The 24,057-nt window shown below is 37.4% G+C and overlaps 1 protein-coding gene across 1 annotated transcript in view; it reads left to right on the top strand.

Moving 5' to 3' along the window:
• RANBP2 (RAN binding protein 2) overlaps nucleotides 1-24,057 on the top strand; it is an 88,885-nt gene that overhangs the window by 18,841 nt on the left and 45,987 nt on the right. The window contains 11 exon segments of the mRNA XM_036026627.1: nucleotides 4,571-4,638; nucleotides 6,435-6,546; nucleotides 7,023-7,175; nucleotides 15,382-15,612; nucleotides 15,935-16,080; nucleotides 17,775-17,814; nucleotides 17,817-17,832; nucleotides 17,835-17,879; nucleotides 17,882-17,964; nucleotides 23,416-23,455; nucleotides 23,458-23,502. Of these exon segments, the coding sequence (XP_035882520.1) occupies nucleotides 4,571-4,638; nucleotides 6,435-6,546; nucleotides 7,023-7,175; nucleotides 15,382-15,612; nucleotides 15,935-16,080; nucleotides 17,775-17,814; nucleotides 17,817-17,832; nucleotides 17,835-17,879; nucleotides 17,882-17,964; nucleotides 23,416-23,455; nucleotides 23,458-23,502 (979 nt within the window).

Here is a 24,057-nt window from a genome sequence, read left to right as displayed (position 1 = left end):
AGGCTGCCCCTTGCAACATTCCAGCTGGGGACCCCCCTCTGTAACTCAGGCATGTGCCCAGACCAGGAATTGTACCAGGACCATCCCTTTTGTGGGACCACGCCAAACCCATTGAGACACACCAGTCAGGGCATTATTTGCATATTCTTTGGTGAGGATTAGAAAGTATGGTAGGGGAAAGGGGTTTTATTAAGTTAAGATGCCATAACCTAAAAATTAGGTGGCATCCTCAGTAGCATTCTACATAAATGGAGAATAGATGGATTATGTAATAGATGCTGCTTGAAGGATTGACACTTGTTTAATAATGTATTTAAAAGATAGGGCTCTAGCCTACATTATTTACCAAAATAAGTTTCAGACTTAACAGTAATTTTGACAAAACTGAGAGAAAATATAAATGTTTCATGTCTTTCAAATGAGAAAGACCTTTTTTATGTAATCTGAAAAAGTAAGCAGTAAAGATTATTTTTGTGTAAAAATCAGTCTTATTCACAGACACATATAACACTGAGACAAATGTCAACCAAGGAAAACTAAAAAAACCCTCAAATATATGTCTGTGTGGTTAAGAACCATTAAAAATAAGGTAGACAATCTTTTCCCTCTTAAAATTGGGAGTGTCTAAAGTACATTAACAGAGAACTTATACTATAAGTATTTCATTTCATTGTGACTATTAAAATAGTCTTGTTAGAGAAATACTAGGTTGACTGAGTGATACCTCTCTCTGCCTATCAAGTTAGCAATGATTAAAGAAATGGAAAAAATCAATTTTGAAGAATATATACTCTGACTTAGACATTCAAATACTGAGTAGGGAAGTAAGTTGATACAAACTTTATGGAGAATTGGTAATATAGCAAAAACTTCAAATTTTTATATTTCTGAACTGAGTATTTAAATTTTAGAAATTTATCATAAGGACATAATCAGTGGGTACAAAATTGATGTGTATCAGTAAATACTGAATATGTATGACTATCAGATAATATTCTTGATTCCATGATAGTGTTCAAACCACAGGGCCCTCTACCTGCGTAGAGCCTGCAGCTTTGAGGGATAGACAAACATTTATGAAAGCAATGTAAATAATTATGACTTGTATAAGTACAATGAAGGAAATAAATATGACTTCATGGTAAATAATGAAGGCATACCTCAGTCAGGGAAGGTAGTGGGGGATTTGCTATCCCAAACCATCTGAAATGCCACTATGCTGCTGTGTTGACTTGTTAAGAGGATTCTTAGAAGCGTTTAGTCAGAACTTTACTGATGTTCCTTTGACTTAGTTTATTCTTAGTCAAGCTCATGCACCAGCTCTTTGAACTTCAGTTCTTCCTGTCCTGAGCAGGACAGTGAGAGAAATGACCTATTATCATTAGAGTAAAACCAACCTCTCTCGAGGTCTAAACCCAGCTCCATTAGTGTGTGAATGATCCAGTGATAGATACATTCTTTTTCATGGTATCTTTTCTGATACCTTCTACTTAGAACTTAAAAGGCTTAAAGGATTGAGACCCCACTTTCAGGGTCTGTATTCCCACTGAAAAATCTAGATAAAGTGAATTTTTTCCTGTCTGCTTCCCTGCAGTTTCTTTCTTTACCTAGCTTGACTTACAGTACCTGCGTTACGCTTGTGGCATGTGTACTAGACCCAACCCTGCCTCCCCAAGGTGTAGAGAGGAGGTAAGAGGGAGGGAGTAGCATTGGGGACCTCCCACTTCACTTTGCCAAACTAGGGTCATGCTCTATGAGGTCATCAGTGTCAGCTGATTCTGTCAAAGTAAGTGCCTCCTTAGTTGTGTGGTTTTACTGGAACAGTAAGAATCTTGTTTATAGTTATTCATGTCTGAATTAGATGATGAGGCATTTGTCTACCTTAAGAGAATCGTAGTTTGTTATTTATGTGTTTTCACCTAATTTCTTCAAGTTGATGTTGAATGCACTGGGCAAAAATCACATCATATCACATCAGTACTCACTGTTTGCTTTTGTGTAAAGTCAGACTCCTCCAAGCCATTTCATCTGGAGAAACACATTTTAAAGTGTAATAAAAGCCATGGAAGCATTTAAAAATTTAAGCAAAGGCACAGTGTGGTTTGTCTTATGTTTTAAAATTATACTCCTTTGGCAAATGAATTAGATGGGAGGCAAAGTATGCAGAGGAAAACAGAAAGGAATTAGCCTTTTTAGTAGTCTCAGGGAGAGATCATAGCAGGCTTGGATTTTGCTAGTGTCAATACAGATGTAGAGAAATGGATGGATTGAGATAACAGAAGATAGGACTGACAGCTCATGTTGCTATTTTGCACATATGTTTAGTGAACAGGAGAGATGAGAGCCAACATGCAGTCAGTAGTCAAAGGTAAGATTCAGTGCATGTTCCAGATGACATATCCTGAGAGAGAAGATTTAGGACCAATTCCCGAGACTAGGACCAATTCCCAGGGAAATCAGTGTGAGAAGAGCCTGCAAAGGAGTTAGAGAAGGAATGGCCACTAAAGGAAGAATTCAAACTAAAGAAAGGGTATCTTTGAAGTCATGAACAGAGTATTTCAAGAAGATGGACGTGATTTTGTGCAGGCTTTATAAGAAGGAAAGTTTGAAACACAGTAAACAGTGGGGATTAATTAAATTATTGTAGTCTATTTGCTGCCTCATCTACCCTAGATAACCATTTTCTTCAGGTTTCTGATCAAATATTCCCTTAATGAGACCTATCCTGACAGACAGCCCTGCCTCTCTCTTTCTCTCATTTTATTTTAAATTGATTTTAGAGAGAAAGAGGCGAATGGAGAAAGGAACATTGATTTGTTATTTCTCTTATTTATGCATTTATTGGTTCATTTTTAAAAACCTTTATTTACTTATTTTTAGAGAGAGGGGAAGGGAGGGAGGGAAACATCTGTGTGAGAGAGAAACATCAATCAGTTGCCTCTCACACACTCCCAGCCAGGGACGGTGTGCAACCCAGGCACATGTCCTGATCAAGATCGAGTCGGTGACCTTTGGTTTGTAGTATGATGCCCATCCCACTGAGTCACACCAGTCAGGACTCACTTAGTATATGATTTCTTTTCTGTGTCTTTGTATAGTTTTCAAAAATAAGATGTTTGATGGCTTGTAGTTTTATCACATGTATGTTGGGAACCGCCCTGCCTGGTATCAGAACCTGTAACCCCCGTCAAGGCTAAGGCTGAGGGAATGACCTTGGACCATAAGCCACCAAGGAGACAAAAGCTTATCTCCCTGGCAGGAGTGCCACTTCAGCTCCTTTTACTTCACCCTGCCTGCCCCCTAGGGCTTGGTTGGTTAGCCAGTGATGGGTAAGATTTCCCAAAGGGGAACGACCTAAGACAGGCATGATCACGTAGGAAACTCCCAAGGAAGGACTTTGGGGGCTACAGCAAAAGGGTGTGATGGATCCCCGCCTCTCAGTTTTGACATAGCCTGAGTCCTCATTGTCTGTGAGAAAATCTCCTAATCTCTTGGCTGCTTTACTTCCCTTGCTCCACCTAAGCCTGAAACAATGACAGAGGGTGGTACAGCCCTGTGTTGGAAAGGGTGGGTTCCCCGGGCAATCAGGCCTAAGAAAGAATATGTAAAATCCTGTGAAACTTGCTTTGTTTAGAAGCTCTCAATGAAATGATAAGGGTCCAAGCAAGAAGTAAGTTTGTTCCTCAAAGTTTTACAGCTCTTTAGCTGTCTGACCCTGACTCAAAATAGGCCTTCAGACTTCTTTGTTATCTGTTGTTTGATCCTTACTTCCTGGCAATGATTTATGAGCTTTACCTGAATTCCTGTGTAAACAAACCCAATAAAAGCCTGCTCGGGCAGGAGAACGGGGCGCTCTCCACTAGAGTGAGTGGCCGTTTTGTCCCTGTTTCTCCACAGGACTCGGTTGTCTGTGTGTATGTTTTTCTTGTGTTTTGACCAGCCATCTCCAGCATTCCGTGGTCACTGCTGGTTGGTGGCTGCGATACATGTATATAACATCTCATTGTGTTCCAGCATTCTGGACTTTGGAGCTTATGGAAATAAAAGAGCCAGGATGTGGACTTGGCTTATTACTAGAATTCAATTTTTATTTCTGCCTTTTTAATTCCTTGAGTATAAACTACTGATCTGTAAAGAGAATAGTGCCTGGATCAGTGCCATAGTAGGTCTGAAGATCCTGCTTATTAAAGGCTTTCAGGTGGCAGAAAAGAGGTTTCTGGTATCCAGCCCCCTTCCCGAAAAGTATCTTGTTTACCTCTGTGTAAAGTGAATGGCACCACATGGTTTTTAAGCTTTTTTGTGGACATAAATTTTTAATTTCTGAGGTCACCTGATATCGCTATACCTAAATTTGTTTTGTTTTATGATGAAAATTATAAAACCACAGAATCATGCCTTTAGAACATGCATACATTTTTACAGGTAATTTCTTTGATTTTCTTTGTTCACTTAAAAGAGGAACAAAGATAAAATATATTAATATTAACCTCATTAGGACAGATATTTAGTTCTTGTGAAACTTTTTCAAAATTCAAAATTTGAGAAATAAATTATTTTTAATGTTTTTTAGAAGTCAATGAAAGGATTCTATTTTGCGAAGCTGTACTATGAAGCTAAAGAATATGATCTTGCTAAAAAGTAAGTATCGAATGTAAACGTGTTTTAGTTTTCTAAAATCAATGCCTTTATCTTATCTCATGTTCTTCACTGAAATGGGTAAACAAATTTGTTTTTTTTGCAGTTATCTCTAAGTATGTCTTGGAAATAAGAATTCATCACTAAGACTGATGTTAAGTTCTAGCCTAGGTTCCGTGGAGGTTAAGCCTAGAATGAGGATTTTCTGCATGCCTGACTAAGGCAAGAAACTGTTTGGCTTAAAACACTTTTTTCTAAAGATTGTCCTGTGCTAGAATAAAAGACAGTCGCACTTATATCTTAATTTCTTCCTGATAAGATACCTGGTATTACACATTCATCAGCTGGAAAATAGTAATGAATACAAAATTAAACTGACTTCTGGGCAAGAGAATAGCTAGTATAAATGATTAATTGACTGATTGGGTGACAGTGAGACTTTATCGACTCACTCTTGGGCCTAGAGGGTTGGTGATCTAATTTCCCGATTTGGAGTGACTTAAAGCAGTAAATGAGGACAGAGGCAGGCTATTAAAGGCATTGATAAGAAGATGGAAATGCTGATAAAGAAAATGAGGACACCTTTATTTAATATGAACCTTGTGGCTGTTAACTGTGCTTCCTTATTAAAGTGACACTTCTTCCTTCAGTGTTGGTCTGTGGTCTAATTTCTCTTACAGATCACTCACTGAGGTGCTTACTTATTTTTAGTTGCTACTTGATTTAACAAAAGAAAATTACCTGCATTTGGTGTTGTGTTTATTTTAGCTGTTAGATACTGTTTTTTTTTTTGTTGTTGTTTAAAAGGTAAATACATTCTCTTAGTTGTTTGGGAAATTTTTGATCTTTAGTACTTTGTATTATGATGGCCTAAAAATATTTACTGCCATTACTTTTTAATTTCTTTGCAAACTCTTTAGTGCTTTACCAAAATGTAATCAGGAAGAAAAAGTAATTTATGTTTTTATTTCTTATATGTGGGTAGCACTGGAAAAGATGTTTATATTTAGTAAATGTTGCATTTAGTGGTAATAGTTTGCTGTCAACTTTGTATGTGTGTTTGTGTGTATTACCCATTTGTTTCTATGGGTACTTTCAGTTATCTTCATATTTTTTGTTTAAATAGTGGTAGACAGTAATTTTGTTGGGGGGACTCCCCCCAAAACCAGAATTATCTTCTGTAGGGCAGGACCCTTGTAGTACAGGCTTCACCCCACTAGGTGAATGTTCTAGGAACCCATCTGTATCAGCGTACTAGCTTGTGGTGTTGTGAGAGACTGTGTTAGATTTCAGTGAACTTTTTTTGAACACTAGTGTGTTTGCCCATTTCATGATGGGTGATTTACCAGTGCACCTGCCCACATCGCACTAAGGGTTCAGCTGTTTTGACCAAAAATGGCATGACCCCCATGCCCCACCCTCATTCACCTTGCTTTGTTTCCCTGGTTGAAAAAAGTCCTCAAATGGAAATGTTTTGCCATGTGGAAGAGGTGAAACAAAAAACAGCAGAAACACTAAAAGGCATAAAAATTGAGGAGTTCAAAAACTGTTTTGAACAGTGGAAAAAAAACATCTCAATAAGTGCATTGCATCAACTGCAGAGTACTTTGAAGGTGACTGAAGTTTAAACATGTAAGAGTAAATGCACAACTTTTTATAAATAAATTCCAGTTTTTGGGGGGTTCACCTTCATTAATGAGTTGAGTGGTTGCTTTGGTTTAAGATATACTTCAGTTATTTAAATATTAATTCTTAATGTGATTATTTAAAGATTACTTATTTTTATTATTTTTAAACAGATACATATCTACATATATTAATGTGCAAGAAAGGGATCCCAAAGCTCACAAGTTTCTTGGTCTTCTTTATGAAGTGGAGGAAAACATAGACAAAGCAGTTGAATGTTATAAGGTAAACTATAAGATTAAAATTTAGGCTTTGCACAACCAAAAACACAATACCCAGAGTAATTTATGTAATAAATAATTCAAATATATATTATGGACATCATGAAAATAAGTGTTGGTATCACCGTACCATTGAGTGACACCATTTGGAACTTACTTTAAATTATTTGGCCCACAATACACAATAATTTACGATTAAGAGATGAGCACTTTTAAAAGAAGAATAACACAAATTTTAAGTCTAACATGGTCATAATGCTATTCTTATGTGTGTGGTTTTCTTTTTCTTTTTTTTCCCTGGCATTTACCTAATAAAAACATAATTTTTATTCAATTAATTTTAAAATTATTTTAAGATACTTTAATTTTAACAACTTTGAAATAGTGTGTTAAATAGGGATCCAGTTTTTCATGTTTATATTATATAAGTATGTGTACTTCAGGCATCCTATTAATTTTTTATTCATTTTCTTATATCAGCGTTCAGTGGAATTAAACCCAACACAAAAAGATCTTGTGTTGAAGATTGCAGAATTGCTTTGTAAAAATGATATTACTGATGGACGAGCAAAATATTGGGTTGAAAGAGCAGCTAAACTTTTCCCAGGAAGTCCTGCAATTTATAAACTAAAGGTAAAATACTGAACAAAACACAATAGAAGCAGTTGGGGAAAACTTAAGGCACAACCATTTCTAATATTTGGAGTTTAAATGACTTTTCAGTAGCAAACTTATTAAACCAGTGTAGGTGGGGAGTTGGTAGGTAATGGGTGAGGTTGGTCAAAAGATACAAACTTCTAGTTATTAGACAATTGCAATACTGTATTGATATTTGAAAGTTGATAATAGAGTAGATCTTAAAAGTTCTCATCACAGGAACAACTAATTTGTAACCGAAGTAGTGTTAACTAACCTTATTGTGGAAATCATTTTGCAGTATATTCATGTATCAAATTATTATGTTTATGCCCTAATACAATGTCGTATGTCAATAATATCTAATTGTTTTATGTATTGATTTGAGAGAGAGAGAAAACATTGACTTTGTTGTTCCACTTATTTATGCATTCATTGGTTGTTCCTATATGTGCTCTGACTTGAGAACAAACCTGCAACCTTCGCATAATGGGACGACGCTCCAGCCAACTAAGCCACCCTCCAGAGCTCTTTTTAAAATTTAATTTTTAAAATTTATCGGTTTGAGAGAGAGTAAAGAAAGAGAGAAAGGAAGAGAGGGAGGACAAGAGGAAGGAAGAAAGGGAGAGAAAGAATATCTATAAAAAAGGACGAAAGAATGGGAAGCCCTGGTCAGGAAGTTAATTGGGTAATGTCATCTGGATGTGCCAAGGTTGCAGGTTCTTATGGCATATACAAGAATCACCACTGAATATATAAATAAGTGAAAAACAAATTGATGCTTTCTCTAAAATTAATTTAAAAATAAATAACAGCAAAGCAAAGTTTTTTCTTTAAAGCTTTTCTGAGCATTTGCTATTATTGTAGCCTATTATGGTTTATAAATGATATCTCATTTACCCTTATGGAATGATTAATATTCTAGGAATTTTATAGCTTTGTAGCAGGATGGTGGAGATAAGGTAGATTTATTTATTCATTTATTTATTTACAGAGATTTTATTTATTTTTAGAGAGGGGGAAGGGAGAAAGAGAGGGAGAGAAACATCAGTGTGTGTGGTTGTCTCTCCAGTGTGCCCTGACTGGAAATGGAACCAGTGACCTTTTGGTTCTCAGGCCAGCACACAGTCTACTGAGCCACACCAGCCAGTACTGGAGCTAAGATTTAAATTGAGCTGTTTGATACATTTGTACTTCGTTGGGTGAAAATTACCTGTAGAATGAAAGTTTAGGGTTATTATGAAGGTTTTAAAGAACTATTATCTAAAAATAGGATTGTGTTACGGGATAGTGAGGTTTTCAAACAAAAAAGTTAAAAGTTTGTCTAGAATGTTACAGGTAATTACTTAAAGTGATAGAAGTTGTTGCTAATATATTAACTCATTTTAATTTTTACTCTTTACTGAGTAAAGTATGCTGATGTACTAAGTTACTCTTTGGACACAGTCTTTCCTAATGTGCTAGGTAAATGAAATTTTTATTTATTCATTTATTTATTTTTTAGTTTTTTAAAGGTTTTTATTTATTTTTAGAGGAATGGGTGGAGAAGGAGGGAGAGAAACATCAATGTGTGGTTGTCTCTCATGTACCCCCAACTGGGAGCCTGGCGTGCAACCCAGGCATGCGTCCCCTGAGTGGGAATCAAACTGGCAATCCTTTTTGTTTCATAGGCTGGAGCTCAATCCACCGAGCCACACCAGCCAGGACAATAAATGGAATTTTAAATGTATATTGATTGTTTTTAACAGACTTCTGCCTCCGCTATACAGGTTTCTGATAGAATTTTAAAGCCTTTTTATTTTGAAAGAATTACAGATTTTTCATAGGAAGTTGCAATGATTGTACAGGGAGGTCCTGTGTATACTTCATCCACCTTTCCCCAGTGGTTACATCATGTGTAACAATAGTACAATATCAGAACCAGGACTGCTGCAATCAAGATACAAACTTATTCCATCACCACAAAGATCTCACTTATGCTACCACCTTGGATAGTAATACCCATGCACTCCCTCCTTCCTATCATCCTTAATCAATGGCAATCCTAATTTGTTCTCCATCCTTTTAAAAAAAATTCTTGCCCAAGAATGTGTTTATTGATTTTAGAAAGACAGAGAAACATTGATTAGTTGGTTGCCTCTTTCATGCACCCTGACTGGGGATCGAACCTGCAACTTAGGTATCTGCCTGACCGGGAATCGAACCCACAACCTTTTGATGCATGGGGCAACACTCCAACCAACTAAGCTACTCTGCCAGGGCTGTTCTCCATATTTATAATTTTGTAATTTCAGCCTCACTTGAGGTTGGCTTTTTCTTACTCGGCATAATGCCCTTTGAGATCCACCTAAGTTGTGTGTACCAATAGTTTGTTTCTTTTATTGCTGAGTAGTATTTTGTGGTATGTATGGGATGTGTTCTGCAGTTTATTTACTTTTGAGGGATATTTTGGTTGTTTCCTGTTTGGGCTATTATAAATCTGTTGTTAACAATTTTGCACAGATTTAAAATATAATAATTTTTTAAAATCCGTATAAATAAGTACTAGTAACACTAAATCTTTTTGGTGAGAAGCAGCTGGGGTTTAAATATTCGTCTAAAATGTTAGATCTAAGGGTGCAAATTTCTTTTTTTTTAATATATTTTATTGATTATGCTATTACAGTTGTCCCATTTCCCCCCCTTCATTCCCCTCCACCCTGCACACCCTCTCCCACCCAAATTTCCCCCCTTTAGTTCATGTGTTATAAATTCTTTAGCTTCTACATTTCCCGTAGTATTCTTGCCCTCCCCCTGTCTATTTTCTACCTACCGTCTATGCTACTTATTCTCTGTACCTTTTCCCCCTGTTTCCTCCTCCCCCTCCCCTGTTGCTAACCCTCCATATGATCTCCATTTCTGTGGTTCTGTTCCTGTTCTACTTGTCTGCTTAGTTTGCTTTTGTTGTTTAAGGTGTGGTTGTTAATAATTGTGTTTGCTGTCATTTTACTGTACATGTTTTTTATCTTCTTTTTCTCAGATAAATCCCTTTAACATTTCATATAATAAGGGCTTAGTGATGATGAACTCCTTTAACTTGACCTTATCTGAGAAGCACTTTATCTGCCCTTCCATGCTAAAGGAAATCTTTGCTGGACAGAGCAATCTTGAATGTAGGTCCTTGCCTTTCATGACTTGGAATACTTCTTTCCAGCCCCTTCTTGCCTGTAAGGTCTCTTTTGAGAAATCAGTTGACAGTCTGATGGGAACTCCTTTGTAGGTTAGTGTCTTCTTGTCTCTTGCTGCTTCTAGGATTCTTTCCTTCATTTTCACCTTGGCTAATGTAATGATGATGTGTCTTGGTGTGTTTCTTATTGGGTCCAGCTTCTTTGGGACTCTCTGAGCTTCCTGGACTTCCTGGAAGTCTGTTTCCTTTGCCAGGTTGGGGAAGTTCTCCTTTATTATTTGTTCAAATAACTTTTGCACTTGTTGCTCTTCTTCTTCTCCTTCTGGTACCCCTATAGTTTGGATGTTGGAATGTTTAAAGATGTCCTGGAGATTCTTGAGCCTCTCCTCATTTTTTTGAATTCTTATTTCTTCATTCTTTTCTGATTGAATGTTTTTTTCTTCCTTCTGGTCCACTCCATTGATGTGAGACCCAGCTTTCATTCCATCACTCTTGGTTCCCTGTGCAGTTTTCTTCATTTCACTTATTGTAGCCTTCATTTTTTCATTTAATTTGTGACCAAAATCAACCAATTCTGTGAGCGTCCTGATCACTATTGGTTTGAACTGTGCATCTGATAGGGTGGCTATCTGTTGGTCGCTTAAAAAAACTGGTTGTGGAGCTTTCAATTTTGTTTGAGCCATCCCCCCCCCCCCCCTTTAGTCTGGTTGTGCCTGTTATGTATGAGGGTTGGAGCCTTAGGTGTTCACCAGGGCGACACACCCCAGGTGCTGGGTTTTGACGTTGTATGTGGGGGCGGGGTTCGAGAGGGAACAATGGCGCTTGCTCCGCTCTCCGTGGGACCTCAGTCCCTTCTGCTGCTTCGCTGGAGCAAACTGGGCCCCTCTGGTGCCAGTTCCCATGTGGGTGGGCTTGTGCACCCCGTGGGACTTTCCAAGGACCTCTCCTGTGAGGCTGGGAGTCTCTTCCTGTACCTCAAATCCCACAAGTGTTTTCAATCAGTATCCCAAGGCTCTATTTCCCTGCGCTGTGATCCTGGATTGTGGGCAGTGCTTTGCTTCACAGTCACCACCTTGCTGGGTCTGCTGGTTGCCACCCCTTGGCTGGGGTTTGCCAGCTGCTGCTTGTGCGCTCAGGGTCCACCTGCTGCAGTCTTGTGTGCCCCAGATGCCTTACGTGCCCCGTCCCAACACTCTTCTGCTCTCCCTGCCACCACCCGTGCCTGGCTGCCTTACATGTTACCCCTCCTGCTGGTCTGGATGAATGTGTCTTTTAACTTCTTGGTTGTCCATCTTCCATTCAAATCAATTTTCTGTCAGTTCTGGTTATTATTCTGCTTCTAAATTGTTGTTTTCTCTATCTTGGTTGTGCAAGGAGGCACAGTGTGTCTGTCTATGCCTCCATCTTGGCTAGAAAGTCCTAAGTGTATAAATTTACCTTATTATGTGTGTGTTATACCTCAAACATAACATCCTTATCAGCCATGACCATTCAGTCCATTTGGTGACAGTGACATTAAGGAACACATCTATGGTTGGCCAAAAAGTTCATTTGTTTTTTTTTTTTTTCTGTAAGTTAGCTCTGTTAGCTGTTAGTTGTCTTAAGCTTCATTTGAAACAGTTTTGTTAAATCATATTGTTATAGCTCTCTTAACAGTGTGCATTTAAAAAAGTAGTTATCAAAATTGATGAATTTTTGTGTAGCCATTTTAATACTGAAGATGGAAGAAAAGAAGCAACACTTTTTTGGCATATTATGCTTTATTATTTCAACAAAGGTAAAAATGCAACTGAAATGTAAAAAAAAAACTGCAGTGTATGGAGAAGGTGCTATGACTGATTGAATGTGTCAAAAGTGATTAGCAAAGTTTCATGCTGGACATTTCTTGCTGGATGATACTCCATGGTCAGGTAGACCAGTTGAAGTTGATAGCGATCAAATTGAGACATTGAGATTAATCAATGTTTTACCACCTGGGAGATAGCTAACATACTCAAAATACCCAAATCAATAACATTATTGGTGAAAGTGAAAAATGTGTCTTTTATTTTATGGGAAAAGACGGATTTTTTGCCAACCTAATATAATCGTAGAGGGTTATTTTTCTGGCATTGTAACAAAGTTAGAGAGGGTGCTTCTGAAGCATTCTGATTTTCTTTTATAACTGTCTAAAGATGTTTAAAGCTCAAACTTTTTTATGTGTAACTGCTTAGCAAAGTAGTTCTGTTTTTTTAAAATTTAAGGCTTTTAAGGGACGTAGTTTTTGTCATTTATTTAATGAATCATAATATTATTGATATGAGATCTTGAGTATGCGAGTAGAATTTTTGAAAAGCATTCTTGATGGTGTTGATCTTTTACTTATTTTTAAACCTACAATCAGAGCCTAGGGCTTTTTGCAAGTGTAGAAGGGTCAAGTTTAAGTTTATAGAAATGATCCAGAAAAAGTAGAACAATGGTAAAGGAGAGAGGGCAATGAAAACAGAGCTCTAATTGGAGAGCTCAGTCTTTGCTAGGTGAAGGGAGCAGGGAGAAGGTAAGTATAAGTGATATGGCAGAGTGGACTTTACATATGACGGTTTTAGTTTTCTCAGTGAAAGATGAATTATAATCATAAGTTGAAGGTGAGGGTTGAAGGAAAGTAGGAAATTTGAGGAAAGAGGAAGAGTATGAAGTGACATTTTCAGAGAATGAAGAAAGTAAGTCTTTTAAAGGTAAAGTAGTATTTTTGTTCTAGGCATTACCAGTTTAGAAGTTTGAGAGTATGAAAATGAATCTTTTAGCTTGCCTGTGATTTCCCAAATTTCCAAATGCCCTTAATTGTACAGCTGTTATTTTATAGATACAGAGAAAACAGATGGTAGGGTTCTTTTAAGAATCATAGATGGAATTAATTGAGGGAATGTGTAAGCAAGTAGTAATTATGGGTGTTAGGGATTATAGCTTAACAGAAAAGGATTATGTGTGTGTGTGTGTGTGTGTGTGTGTGTGTTTTATGGAAAACTAAAACTTGGGTGTGGAGGATATATTGTCCAGCAGTATCCATCTCGGCTGTGGATATTCATCTAAACATGCTAAAAACATACACAGAGGCAACCAGGTCCTGTGGGGGAATAGGGACAGAAGGGCCACTCCTCACATGGGGAGCACCTATGGCCACCCTCTCTCCTGGAGGGTGCCGTGTCCATACCCAAGCAGATTTTTATTGAGAAAAGAGACTTAGTCTGTGGATTCACAGTCTGGCAGAAAAGATCAAAAGATGTAGGCAACTTACAAAGGTGGGGACAGAACTCCTGCTGAGATTCTAGGCAAGGTTTGGGGTTTTAACATATGGCTCAAAGGGCTAGTTTTGGTTTCCTGCCTGTGCTTTTAAATTCCAAGTTAATAACATCCTCCGTCCAGCAAACAGGTCTCACAGGATCTTGCATATTCTGTGTCCCAGGCCTGATTACCCCGGGGGTCCACCGTTTCTGGTCTGGGCTGTTTTCGCCCCTGCAGGCCTGAGAAGACAAAGGTAGCCAGGAGACTTGGATTTCTCACATCCAAGAGCAAAGACTCGGGCAGGGGTTGATGTCCATTACCCCTTCATTTCCACAGCCCCGTGAGTTTCTTCCCAGAAGCCTCCACGTGATCGTGCCTGTCTTAGGCATTTCCCTCTGTGGGAAATCTTACCCGTCATTGGCTAACTGATCAAGCTAGGAGGTTTTGGCACAGAACAGGCAGCGTTCATGCCAGGGAAATAAGTTTTTGTCTCCTTAGTGGCTCCTGGTCCGGAGGTCTTTCACTTAGCCTAAGTCATGGGGGGTTACAGCTTTGTGAGACCAGGCAGGGCGGTCCCCAGCACTTGGGCCCTGACTTGTTTGGCTCAGTTGGTTGGGCATCTCTCCGCAAAGTGAAATGTCGCTGGTTTGATTTCCATTCAAGGCTCACGCTTATGTTATGGGCCTTGTCCCCAGTCGGAGTGTGTGTGAGAGGCAACTGATTGATGTTTCTTTCCCACATCAATGTTTCTCTTCCTCTCTTTCTCCTTCCCTTCCCTTCTCTCTAAAAATAAATAAAATCTTAAAAAAAGAAAATTAAAACTTGGTGATGTCAGTGTATTGAATGGAGCCATTCATGTGGTAGATGGCAAATAAATAGCACATGTGGCATCGAGAGTATGTGAGTCTTCAGCGACGTGGAAAGAGTATAAGAGAGGTTTGGTGGTGTGAGTGGTATGACCAAACACATATTTTGAAGACCTTTGTCAGTGTCAAATTGATGCCTGAGGCCGGAGTTGTAGAACAACGCCCATGGAGATGAAGTAATTAAAGAACTGAGTAGCCAGGGAATTATGTAGTTTGTACTTTTTTCAGTTGGTGATACCAGTGACAGTTGATGATGGAGAAATGTTCTATTCCAGTTGCTAATGAGGAGGAAGGGATGAAGTATCTGGATAGAATGTCCTTTGGAGGGCAGGGTTATAAATAGATGTGGGGAGATATGATTTGAAAATGACATTAGAGGTGAGTAGGTCACAAAGCCCACTCCTCTACTTGTATGTAGATTAGCAGAGAAAAATTTACCATGGCAGAGAAGTGATGGGGGGCTATCTCAAGTTATACTCCATTCAGTAAGTAAGACTTGAGGGTGAAGACATTGAGAAGATAGTGGGAACTCCAATATAAGAGTATAGTGGGTAAGTGATTATGTCAGATTTAGGGAGATCCACAGCAGTTTAAGGATAAGGACCCTGTGGTGCAAGTATTAATGGGAAGTCTAGGCTTCTGGTGGTGACTGGGTAGATACAAGGATGTGGGGGTAGCAGTCCTTGCAGTCTCTAAGATGGTATGGGCTACCACTGCTACTATCTAATCTTAGATGTTTCCACAAATTTTTTGAGGTTTAGCTTCAATTCTCTGAATGGGCTAGTGCAGCATGTAGGATAGTATTTCTGGTGGTAATTTACTATGATGGAATGGTTGGTGCTCATAGGAACCATAATATGTTTAAAATTGCACAGGCATTTTTCTAAATTAATGATTTTTTAAAAAATAGGAACAACTTTTAGACTGTAAAGGTGAAGATGGATGGAATAAACTTTTTGACTTGATTCAGTCAGAACTTTATGCAAGACCTGATGATGTCTATGTGAACATTCGACTAGTAGAGCTGTATCGTTCAAATGAAAGATTGAAGGATGCTGTGGCTCACTGCCATGAGGCAAAGAGAAACATAGCTTTGCGTTCAAGTTTAGAATGGAATTTGTGTGTTGTACAGACCCTCAAGGTAGGTAAACACTGTTGGGTCTCTATACTTCTCTATAGATAATTACTGTATATCCCTTTATATTTAGGCAGTGCCCCCCAATACTTAAATTCTTTTATTTATGTACAGCAACTCTGAAATTAAATTTTTATTAGATTGATTACAATTTATAATTGTAGCTTGGAGGGATACATTGACATATGTATACTTGGTGTTTTTATAGGCTGATATAAAAATATGGTTTTACAAATACAGGAATGGGCAAAGGAGTTTGTAGGCATAAACTGATATATTTTGTAGCAGTTGATAAGTCTATTAACCGATTGTTCTTTCTGAAAAATAGGAATATCTGGAATCTTCACAGTGTTTGGAATCTGATAAAAGTAACTGGCAATCAACCAATAAAGACTTACTTCTGGCCTATGCTAACCTTATGCATCTTACCCTCTCCACTAGAGACATGCAGGAAAGCAGAGAATTATTGGAAAGGTATGTGGACTTCAGGAGAGTGCTTCATTGTAAATTACAGGTTTTCTTTTTGTAGTAATTCAGTTCATTGGTCTAAACATCTTAACTGCATCAGTTTATATTGTACCCATGGGTAATAGCTAATACAATGAATCACTTGGAAGAAACCATCTTGTGTGGTGATATTATAATTGGTTTTGTATGACTTTGATTTTTAGAGAACTATATAATTATTCAGACTCAATTAAATTATTAATAGTTTTGACATGTTTTATAAAGAATCAAGCCTGAAAATGAATGTTCTGTCATTCCATATTTTATTTCTGAAAATGATGTAATCTTGAGAGAAAATCAGAGAATAAACTTCCCTTGTCAGATGTGACTAGTTATTTCATAAAACAGGGTTTTAACTTAGAAACAAGATAACTAAAAATATAATGTGTGACTTTTCTGTTTTCCTAAATCTTGATTTTGAGCACAATTGAAAAGAAACATCACTTGGATTTGTATAAAACAGGTAGTTTAGATTAGAGTTTGAATAGGGCCTGTGGGTCAAATGTGGGTCACTGCCTGATTTTGTAAATAAAGTTTCATTGGAATACATCCATGCCTCGTGTTATGTGTTATCTATGGCTGCTGATATTACAGTGGTGGAATTAAACAGTTGTGACAGAGATTGTATGCCTGTAAAGCCAAATTAGTTTGTGGCCTTTTATAGAAAAAGTTTGCCAGTCCCTGGTTTAGACTATTCATTTTTTTGAAAAGTAATTCTTGTTTCCCATCTGGCATGTAGAAAGAAGTTCTTTCCACTAGGGTGTAGGGAGGTAGGTAGTTTCCTTGAAGTACCTAGCGTTCTAAGATGGTACTGTAAGGGTAGTGTCCAAAAACAATTTGCATTTTTAGATTATTTTAGGGATCATTTAGGAAGTTTTCTTTATTATGGCTTGTATACTCAGAAATTTTTGCTCATGTGAGAAAATGAGGGTAAAAATGTAGTACTACAAAAGTAATTTTAACTTCATGATCTTCTGAAGGGGTCTTGAGAACCTCTAGGGGTCTGTGGAACTGACTTAATGTAAGAAAGATCTGTTGCTCAAATTTCTTATTAAAATCTGCTTTAAAATCATATTTTACATTTTTATTAAACGCATTAGCTTTTCTTACAAAATGAAGATTCTGAGGGCCATCAGGGTTTAGAAACACTAATTAGTACATAGATTACAATAATAGTGGGAAATACAATTTATTTAACTTTAGTTATCTGTATGGTAAAAAGAGCAATTATGGTATTGACAACTGAAATATCTTATCAGTTATTGTAATTTGAATAAGGCATATCTGATTTGAGAAATTCTAACTTTGCATTAAATAATGGAACCATATTATTGAGAAAAAAACTAGAAGATATACTAGTTTCAGTTTTATTGTGGTATATTATGAAACATATACCATAATCAGTAAAAGATTCGTATCTTTTCTATGAATGGAAGAGATGAACTAACTTTTGTAATAAGACATTTTAGAGGTTAAGCTTAAAGTATAGGGCATATGTGGAATAAAAATAAGTACTAGATGATTCATAATTTATAAAATAGAAAAGAATACGAATCATTTAGGAGTTTGAATATGGAAGATGAAGCTTGAAATAAACTTATTTTGAGTTATTACTTACAATGCAACAAATTTGATACCTGTTTAATATTTTAATATTACAGTTTTGATAGTGTTCTTCAGTCTGTGAAATCTTGTGTGGGTGAAATGATGAACTCTCAGCTATTTCTTAGAAATAAAAGGACACTTCTATATGCATGCTGGTTCTCTGCTTTGAAGATGGGTCAGTATAGTGATGTGCAGTGGCGAGCTCTCTCTGAGTTGGCTGCATTGTGCTATCTCATAGCATTTCAGGTAAGCCTTTTTAAGTTTGGGTGCAAATAACATTTCACTGAGACCATTATATTCACATGAAAATACGTCCTGGTATATATGAAACTATAAATGAACCTATAGAATTAAAGTTGAAATGAAATAGTTAATTTGATTGGTGAAAAATAACAAGATTTAAACACTGGTGAGGCTGGTGAAACAGGAGCATTGACGCATTGTTGGTGGCAGTCTACATTGCTGAGACTTATTTGGGAGACCAGTTTAAAGAGTTTAGTCTTTTTACTGTGCCATTTCTGGAATCAGTAATAAGGAAATAGTCTCAAATATGGATAAAACTTGATAACTCAAATATGGATAATCCTAAGTAAGTTTTGGGGTATAGTTATATAAACTACGATAGAAGAATGTGTTTACCTCAAGGATTTTAACATGTTAATTGAAAAACATATATATATATATATATATGTATATTTCAGTGAGAGTATATTATATATAAAATACGCAGTGTATTTATTCATCTTTTGGAAAAACTTTGTCTTGTATGTAGAATATGACATGAAGGAAATATGTCAAAATGTTAACCATTGTTTTCAGGTGATGAGATGCTGGCTGTTACCTTTTTCCCAATCCATCTTTTCAGTTTTAGGGTTTTCCTTAGTGAGTTTGCATTAATTCCAAAATGAAAAGAAGCACTATGCCAAAAAAATGCATTGAGTTCAGCTTATAAAAATTGTTAGCTTTGAAGATTGATCTTTCACTTGATGGAAAGTGGAGGGTTCACTGTAGAGTGACTATTAAAGGAGGCCTCTCCTTGTACTTCATATCATACAGATCTTGAACAGACACTGTTTTTTTTTATAAAGATTTATTTATTTATTTTTAGAGAGGGAAGGGAGATAGAGAGAGAGAGAGAGAGAGAGAGAGAGAGAGAGAAACGTCAATGTGCGGTTGCTGGGGGTTATGGCCTGCAACCCAGGCATATACCCTGGCTAGGAATCGAACCTGGGACACTTTGGTTCCCAGCCTGCACTCAATCCACTGAGCTATTCCAGCCAGGGCTGAACAGACACTGTTGATATTCATCTCACAGTGTTAAGTGCTACTGTTTGCTCTGCAGCAGCATGTAAGTTCATAAGGAATATATATACAGTGAAAGTTAATAAGTTTGCTAATATATATATATAAGCACTAAAAGGCTATTATGGTTAATATTTTTATAGATTCTCAAGTAGTTGACAGTTTTCATATTTTTAAATGAAACTAAAATGTGTTAAAGTTTTTTAATATATATTTTGTAGAGTTAAGACACAGTCCACTGTTTTAAATGTTGACCTTTTTAAATAGTAAAAAGTAAATTTCTCTCTTAACCTATTCACTTAAGTCCCCTTTCCTAGGAGACAACCACTGTTAACAGTTTATTGGGTATTCAGAATTTTTCTGCATATGCAGGCATATAATATACCCTTTCTCCATTTTTAAAAACTGTTTTGCCTCAGTGGAGATGTGCTTCATTTACTGTTGAAAATCTTACTTTTCCCAGTGTTTTTTCATTGCTCTATTTTAGTACATAGATATTTATCTCATTCTCTTTTTATCTAACATGTGTTTCCATTGAATATAATGGGAAGGAAGCCTCTCTGTACTTGGATTTTACATTAGCATTTGTTGTAAAGCTTAATTATCAAGTGACAAGTATATAAGGGAAGGGTGGACTAGCATAGGGGTCCTCGAAGAGTCATATCAGGCTAATTTCCTTAATGGCAGGGTTTTCAGACGCTTGATTAAAGGAGAGCTATGGTTAGTAAGCATATCTGCATTTCAGTTAGGCATCACACAAAATTTCTCTCAAAATCTTTTATTAAGATGAGGAAATTCTCACTTGAGATAGTGTGACTAAGTAAATTTATAATAACTGGTCACAAATGATAGCTATTGAATAATTTTGTAAAAGAGGGTAGGTTTATGAGTTTTGTGCTCTTTAACAGTTGTAGATGACAAAGTTTGGCATCGTGTTGAGAAAACTTGTGGGTGAGAGTACTTTGAAAATTTCTACCTCTGTTAGTCATTTATTTCTTTTCCTTGAACTAACGTTAGTAGTTTGAGTTTTCAGGAAGTTTTTTATACATGGACAAGCGCACACACAACACATATACTCCCACTCCCCTTAAAAAGTATAGATAGAAAACATTCTGCACATTCTGTTTTGCTTTATGAAATATATCTTGATGATGCTCGCATATCAGTATAGAAAGCATAGCATGACTAATGCATCTCAGTTGTTTTGATGGTTGCATATTACTCTATTCTTTGGATATACTGTAATTTTTTGCAGGGGGAGTGTTTAAACCAGGGCCCTAAAACCAAGACATTAAGTTACTTTTGCTTTTTTGCTATGCTACTTCAAATAATTCTATAGTGACTAACCTGTGCCATTCACACGTGAAAATTTAAGGGTAAACTTCTGAAAGAAGCATTGCTGGATCAAAGTATATCTATGCATTTATAATTTATAGAGCTATTGCCAAATTCTGACATCACAGAGGTATGTACCAAATTACACTCTGACAAAAATGAAGAAAGTCATTAGAAATTAACAGTAGTTACCCCAGTTATACTTACATGGTTACTTGTAGGATACCTCCAGTCATTGTAGTGATGGACATTCACTACATTTCAAGGTAGCCCTTTGCGTTTTTGGATAATTTGGTTTTTGGTGCTTACTTATATGGAGTAAAAATGTTTTTTAAGCTGATACCCATTAATGTTTTTCTTTTGATGCTATTTTAAAAATCTAACCCTTGTTTCACAAAGTAATATTTTTTGTTCTTTTTTTCTTTCTTTCTTTTTTAATACATTTTATTGATTATGCTATTACAGTTGTCCCATTTCCCCCCTTCACTCCCCTCCACCCTGCACACTCCCTCCCACCAAATCTCCCCCTTTAGTTCATGTCCATGTGTCATACTTAGAAGTTCTTCAGCTTCTACATTTCTCATACTATTCTTACCCTCCCCCTGTCTATTTTCTACCTACAATCTATGCTACTTATTCTCTGTACCTTTGCCCCGTTTTCTCCTCCCCCCACTCCCTGTTGCTAACCTTCATGTGATCTCCATTTCTGTGGTTCTGTTCCTGTTCTAGTTGTTTGCTTAGTTGTTTTGGTTTGCTTAGGTGTGGTTGTTAATTGTGAGTTTGCTGTCCTTTTACTATACATGTTTTTTTTAATCTTCTTTTCTTAGATAATCCCTTAACATTTCATATAATAAGGGCTTAGTGATGATGAACTCCTTTAACTTGACTTTATCTGAGAAGCACTTTATCTGCCCTTCCATTCTAATGAAAGCTTTGCTGGATAGAGTAATATGGGATGTAGGTCCTTGTCTTTCATGACTTGGAATACTTCTTTCCAGCTCCTTCTTGCCTGTAAGGTCTCTTTGAGAAATCAGCTGACAGTCTGATGGAACTCCTTTGTAGGTTACTGGCATCTATTTTGCTTTATGAATATATCTTGATGATGCTCCCGTATCAGATCGAAAGCTCCCCTTATCTCCCCTTATCTCTTGCTGCTTCTAGGATTCTCTCCCTTCATTTTTACCTTGGCTAATGTAATTATGATGTGCCTTGGTGTGTTTCTTCTTAGGTACCAACTTCTTTGGGACTCTCTGAGCTTCCTAGACTTCCTGGAAGTCTATTCCTTTGCCAGATTGGGAGGAAGTTCTCCTTAAATTTGTTTCAAATACATTTTCAATCTGTTGCTCTACCTCGTCCCCTTCTGTACCCCTATAATTCGGATGTTGGAACGTTTTTAAAGATGTCCTGGAGGTTCTCCTCGTTGTTTTTGAATCTTATTTCTGCATTCTTCCTGTTTGGTTGTTTCTCTTCTTCCTTCTGTTCCACTCTATTGTTTTGAGTCCAGTTTCCTTCCCATCACTATTGGTCCCTATGCATTTTCCTTCATTTCTCTTATGGTAACCTGCATTTGTTCATCTAATTTGCGCCCAAATCAACCAATTCCGTGACCTTCCTGATCACCAGTGTTTTGAACTGTGCATCTGATAGGTTAGCATCTGTTAGTCGTTCAAAAGGATGAGTTCTGGGGCACTGATTTGTTCTTCTGTTTGAGCCATCTCTCTCTCTCTCTTTTTTTTTTTACCCCGTGGTTGCTCCTGTTACAGTGAGGGGCGGAGCCTTAGGTGTTCTCCAGGGCTAGGCACCCCGTCGCTAGATTGTGACATTGTATTTGAGGGCGGGGGTTGAAAGGGAACAATGGCGGTAGCTCCGTTCTTCTGGGATCTCAGTCCCTTCTCTGGGATCCTGGGTTGTGCGCTTCTGCCCTGGTCCACAATTGCCGGCGCACTGGGTCCACAATTGCCGGCGCACTGGGTCTGCCAGCCGCTGCTTGTGTACTCGGGTCTACCCACTGCGATCTTGCGTGCCCCAGATGCCTTACGCACCCCTGGATGCCTTATACACCCTGTTCTCCGCGCCTCGACCCCACGCCCAGCTGCTTGTCTCCGCCCCTGCTACCAGTCTGGATAACAGGTCTATTTCAACTTCTTGGCTGTCCTGACTTCCATTCAGATAAATTCTCTGTCGTTCTTGGTGTTATTCTGCCTCTAAATTGTTGTTGTTCCAATCTTGGTTGTGCGTGGAGATATGGTGCGTCCACCTATGCCTCCATCTTGCCCGGAAGTCTCCGGGCAAGAATATTTTTTATTCTTGTTCTATTACAGTTGTCACATTTATCCTCCTTTGCCCTCCTCCACCCAGCACCCACCTCTCCCCTACTCCCACTCATTCCCCACACTGTTGTCCGTGTCCATGGGTCATTTATACATGTTTTTTGACTAATTTTTTCCCTGTCTTTCCACCATTTCTCATCCTCCCAAGGTAATTTTCTTAAAATCTGAAGGCTGCGTAGTGTGAGTTTTTCACCATTCTGTTTTCATCATTCTTTTAGCTCTTTTCATAGGATATGGCTTAGAGTCCTTTTCACTCTCTTTGTTGTTCCAGCTTATTCCAGTGCAGTCCCAAATTACCCATGCTCTTAGAAGATGTTCAATATGGCATTTCCAAGTATAGTTTTCTGTGCTGAGTGAAATGGGCCTGTCATCTCTGCTGCTGTGGTTCTGTTTCTTCCGGGTAGAAAAGTTCTCTAAATACTTTCATTTCCCCAAATGTCACTGGAATGTGCTTTTAGTAGAAAGTAATTTCACAGACGTGCTCTTTTTGAAGGCATCTTTTTTACAGATTATCTAAATTCCTTGGTACCTAGTTTTTTGCAGTGTTGGTTTCTCAACTCATTTACCATTGGTTATAGACAACAAGATTGGCATCATGTTTAGAAAACTTGTGGGTATAGACTATGAAAATTCATGCACAATCACAAAGCAAAATGTAATCAAAAGGACTATCTAACTATTATGAAGAAGGGTATCGCTATATTAAAAATTTTTATTATAACATTACCAGGTTCCAAGACCAAAGATTAAATTATTAAAAGGAGAAAGTGGACAAATCTGCTGGAAACGATGGCCTATGATCGTCTGAGTCAGTCAGGTAATAGTGATGTTTAACTGGAAAAAAGGAAAATTTCTCTGTTAGAATACATCTTATGATAATATCTTCTGTTTTTTCTAGAAGAGATTTGTCATAATCATATGTTTTTCTTTGCTATATTTGATGAGGGCAAGGGATACAGAAAGAATTAGAAGAAGTGGTATATTCTTTAAAAGGAAAAATATTGATATTGTGTGTTCCCAGATGGAGAAACTCCTTAACCCTTCTTTATCCAGCTGCTAGAGCCTCCATCCTGAATATTTTAAAGCAGTTTTTATGCTAAGAATAATTACTGAATTACACCATTTAACATTAATTGCTTATAAGACACTTATGGAGGATACAAAGATGAGATAAAGGTGTCTCTCTTAAAGAATTGACAACATAGTAAGGGAAATGGAAGATTATATTCAAATTCTGTTAGGCTCTGGAAATTTATAGACTTATTTCCAGTTTTGCCTATTTGGGATAGATCCTAAATGTCTATTCTATATTATTACCTGGTTTTGCTAAAGCAAAAACTTCCAAGTTATTCATGTTGCCAGTGAATCAGGC

The sequence above is a fragment of the Phyllostomus discolor genome, chromosome 5, assembly GCF_004126475.2.
Source record: "Phyllostomus discolor isolate MPI-MPIP mPhyDis1 chromosome 5, mPhyDis1.pri.v3, whole genome shotgun sequence".
NCBI lineage: Eukaryota > Metazoa > Chordata > Mammalia > Chiroptera > Phyllostomidae > Phyllostomus > Phyllostomus discolor.
Note: the sequence above shows the minus strand (reverse complement) of the source record. Positions and strands in the feature narration are given on the sequence as shown.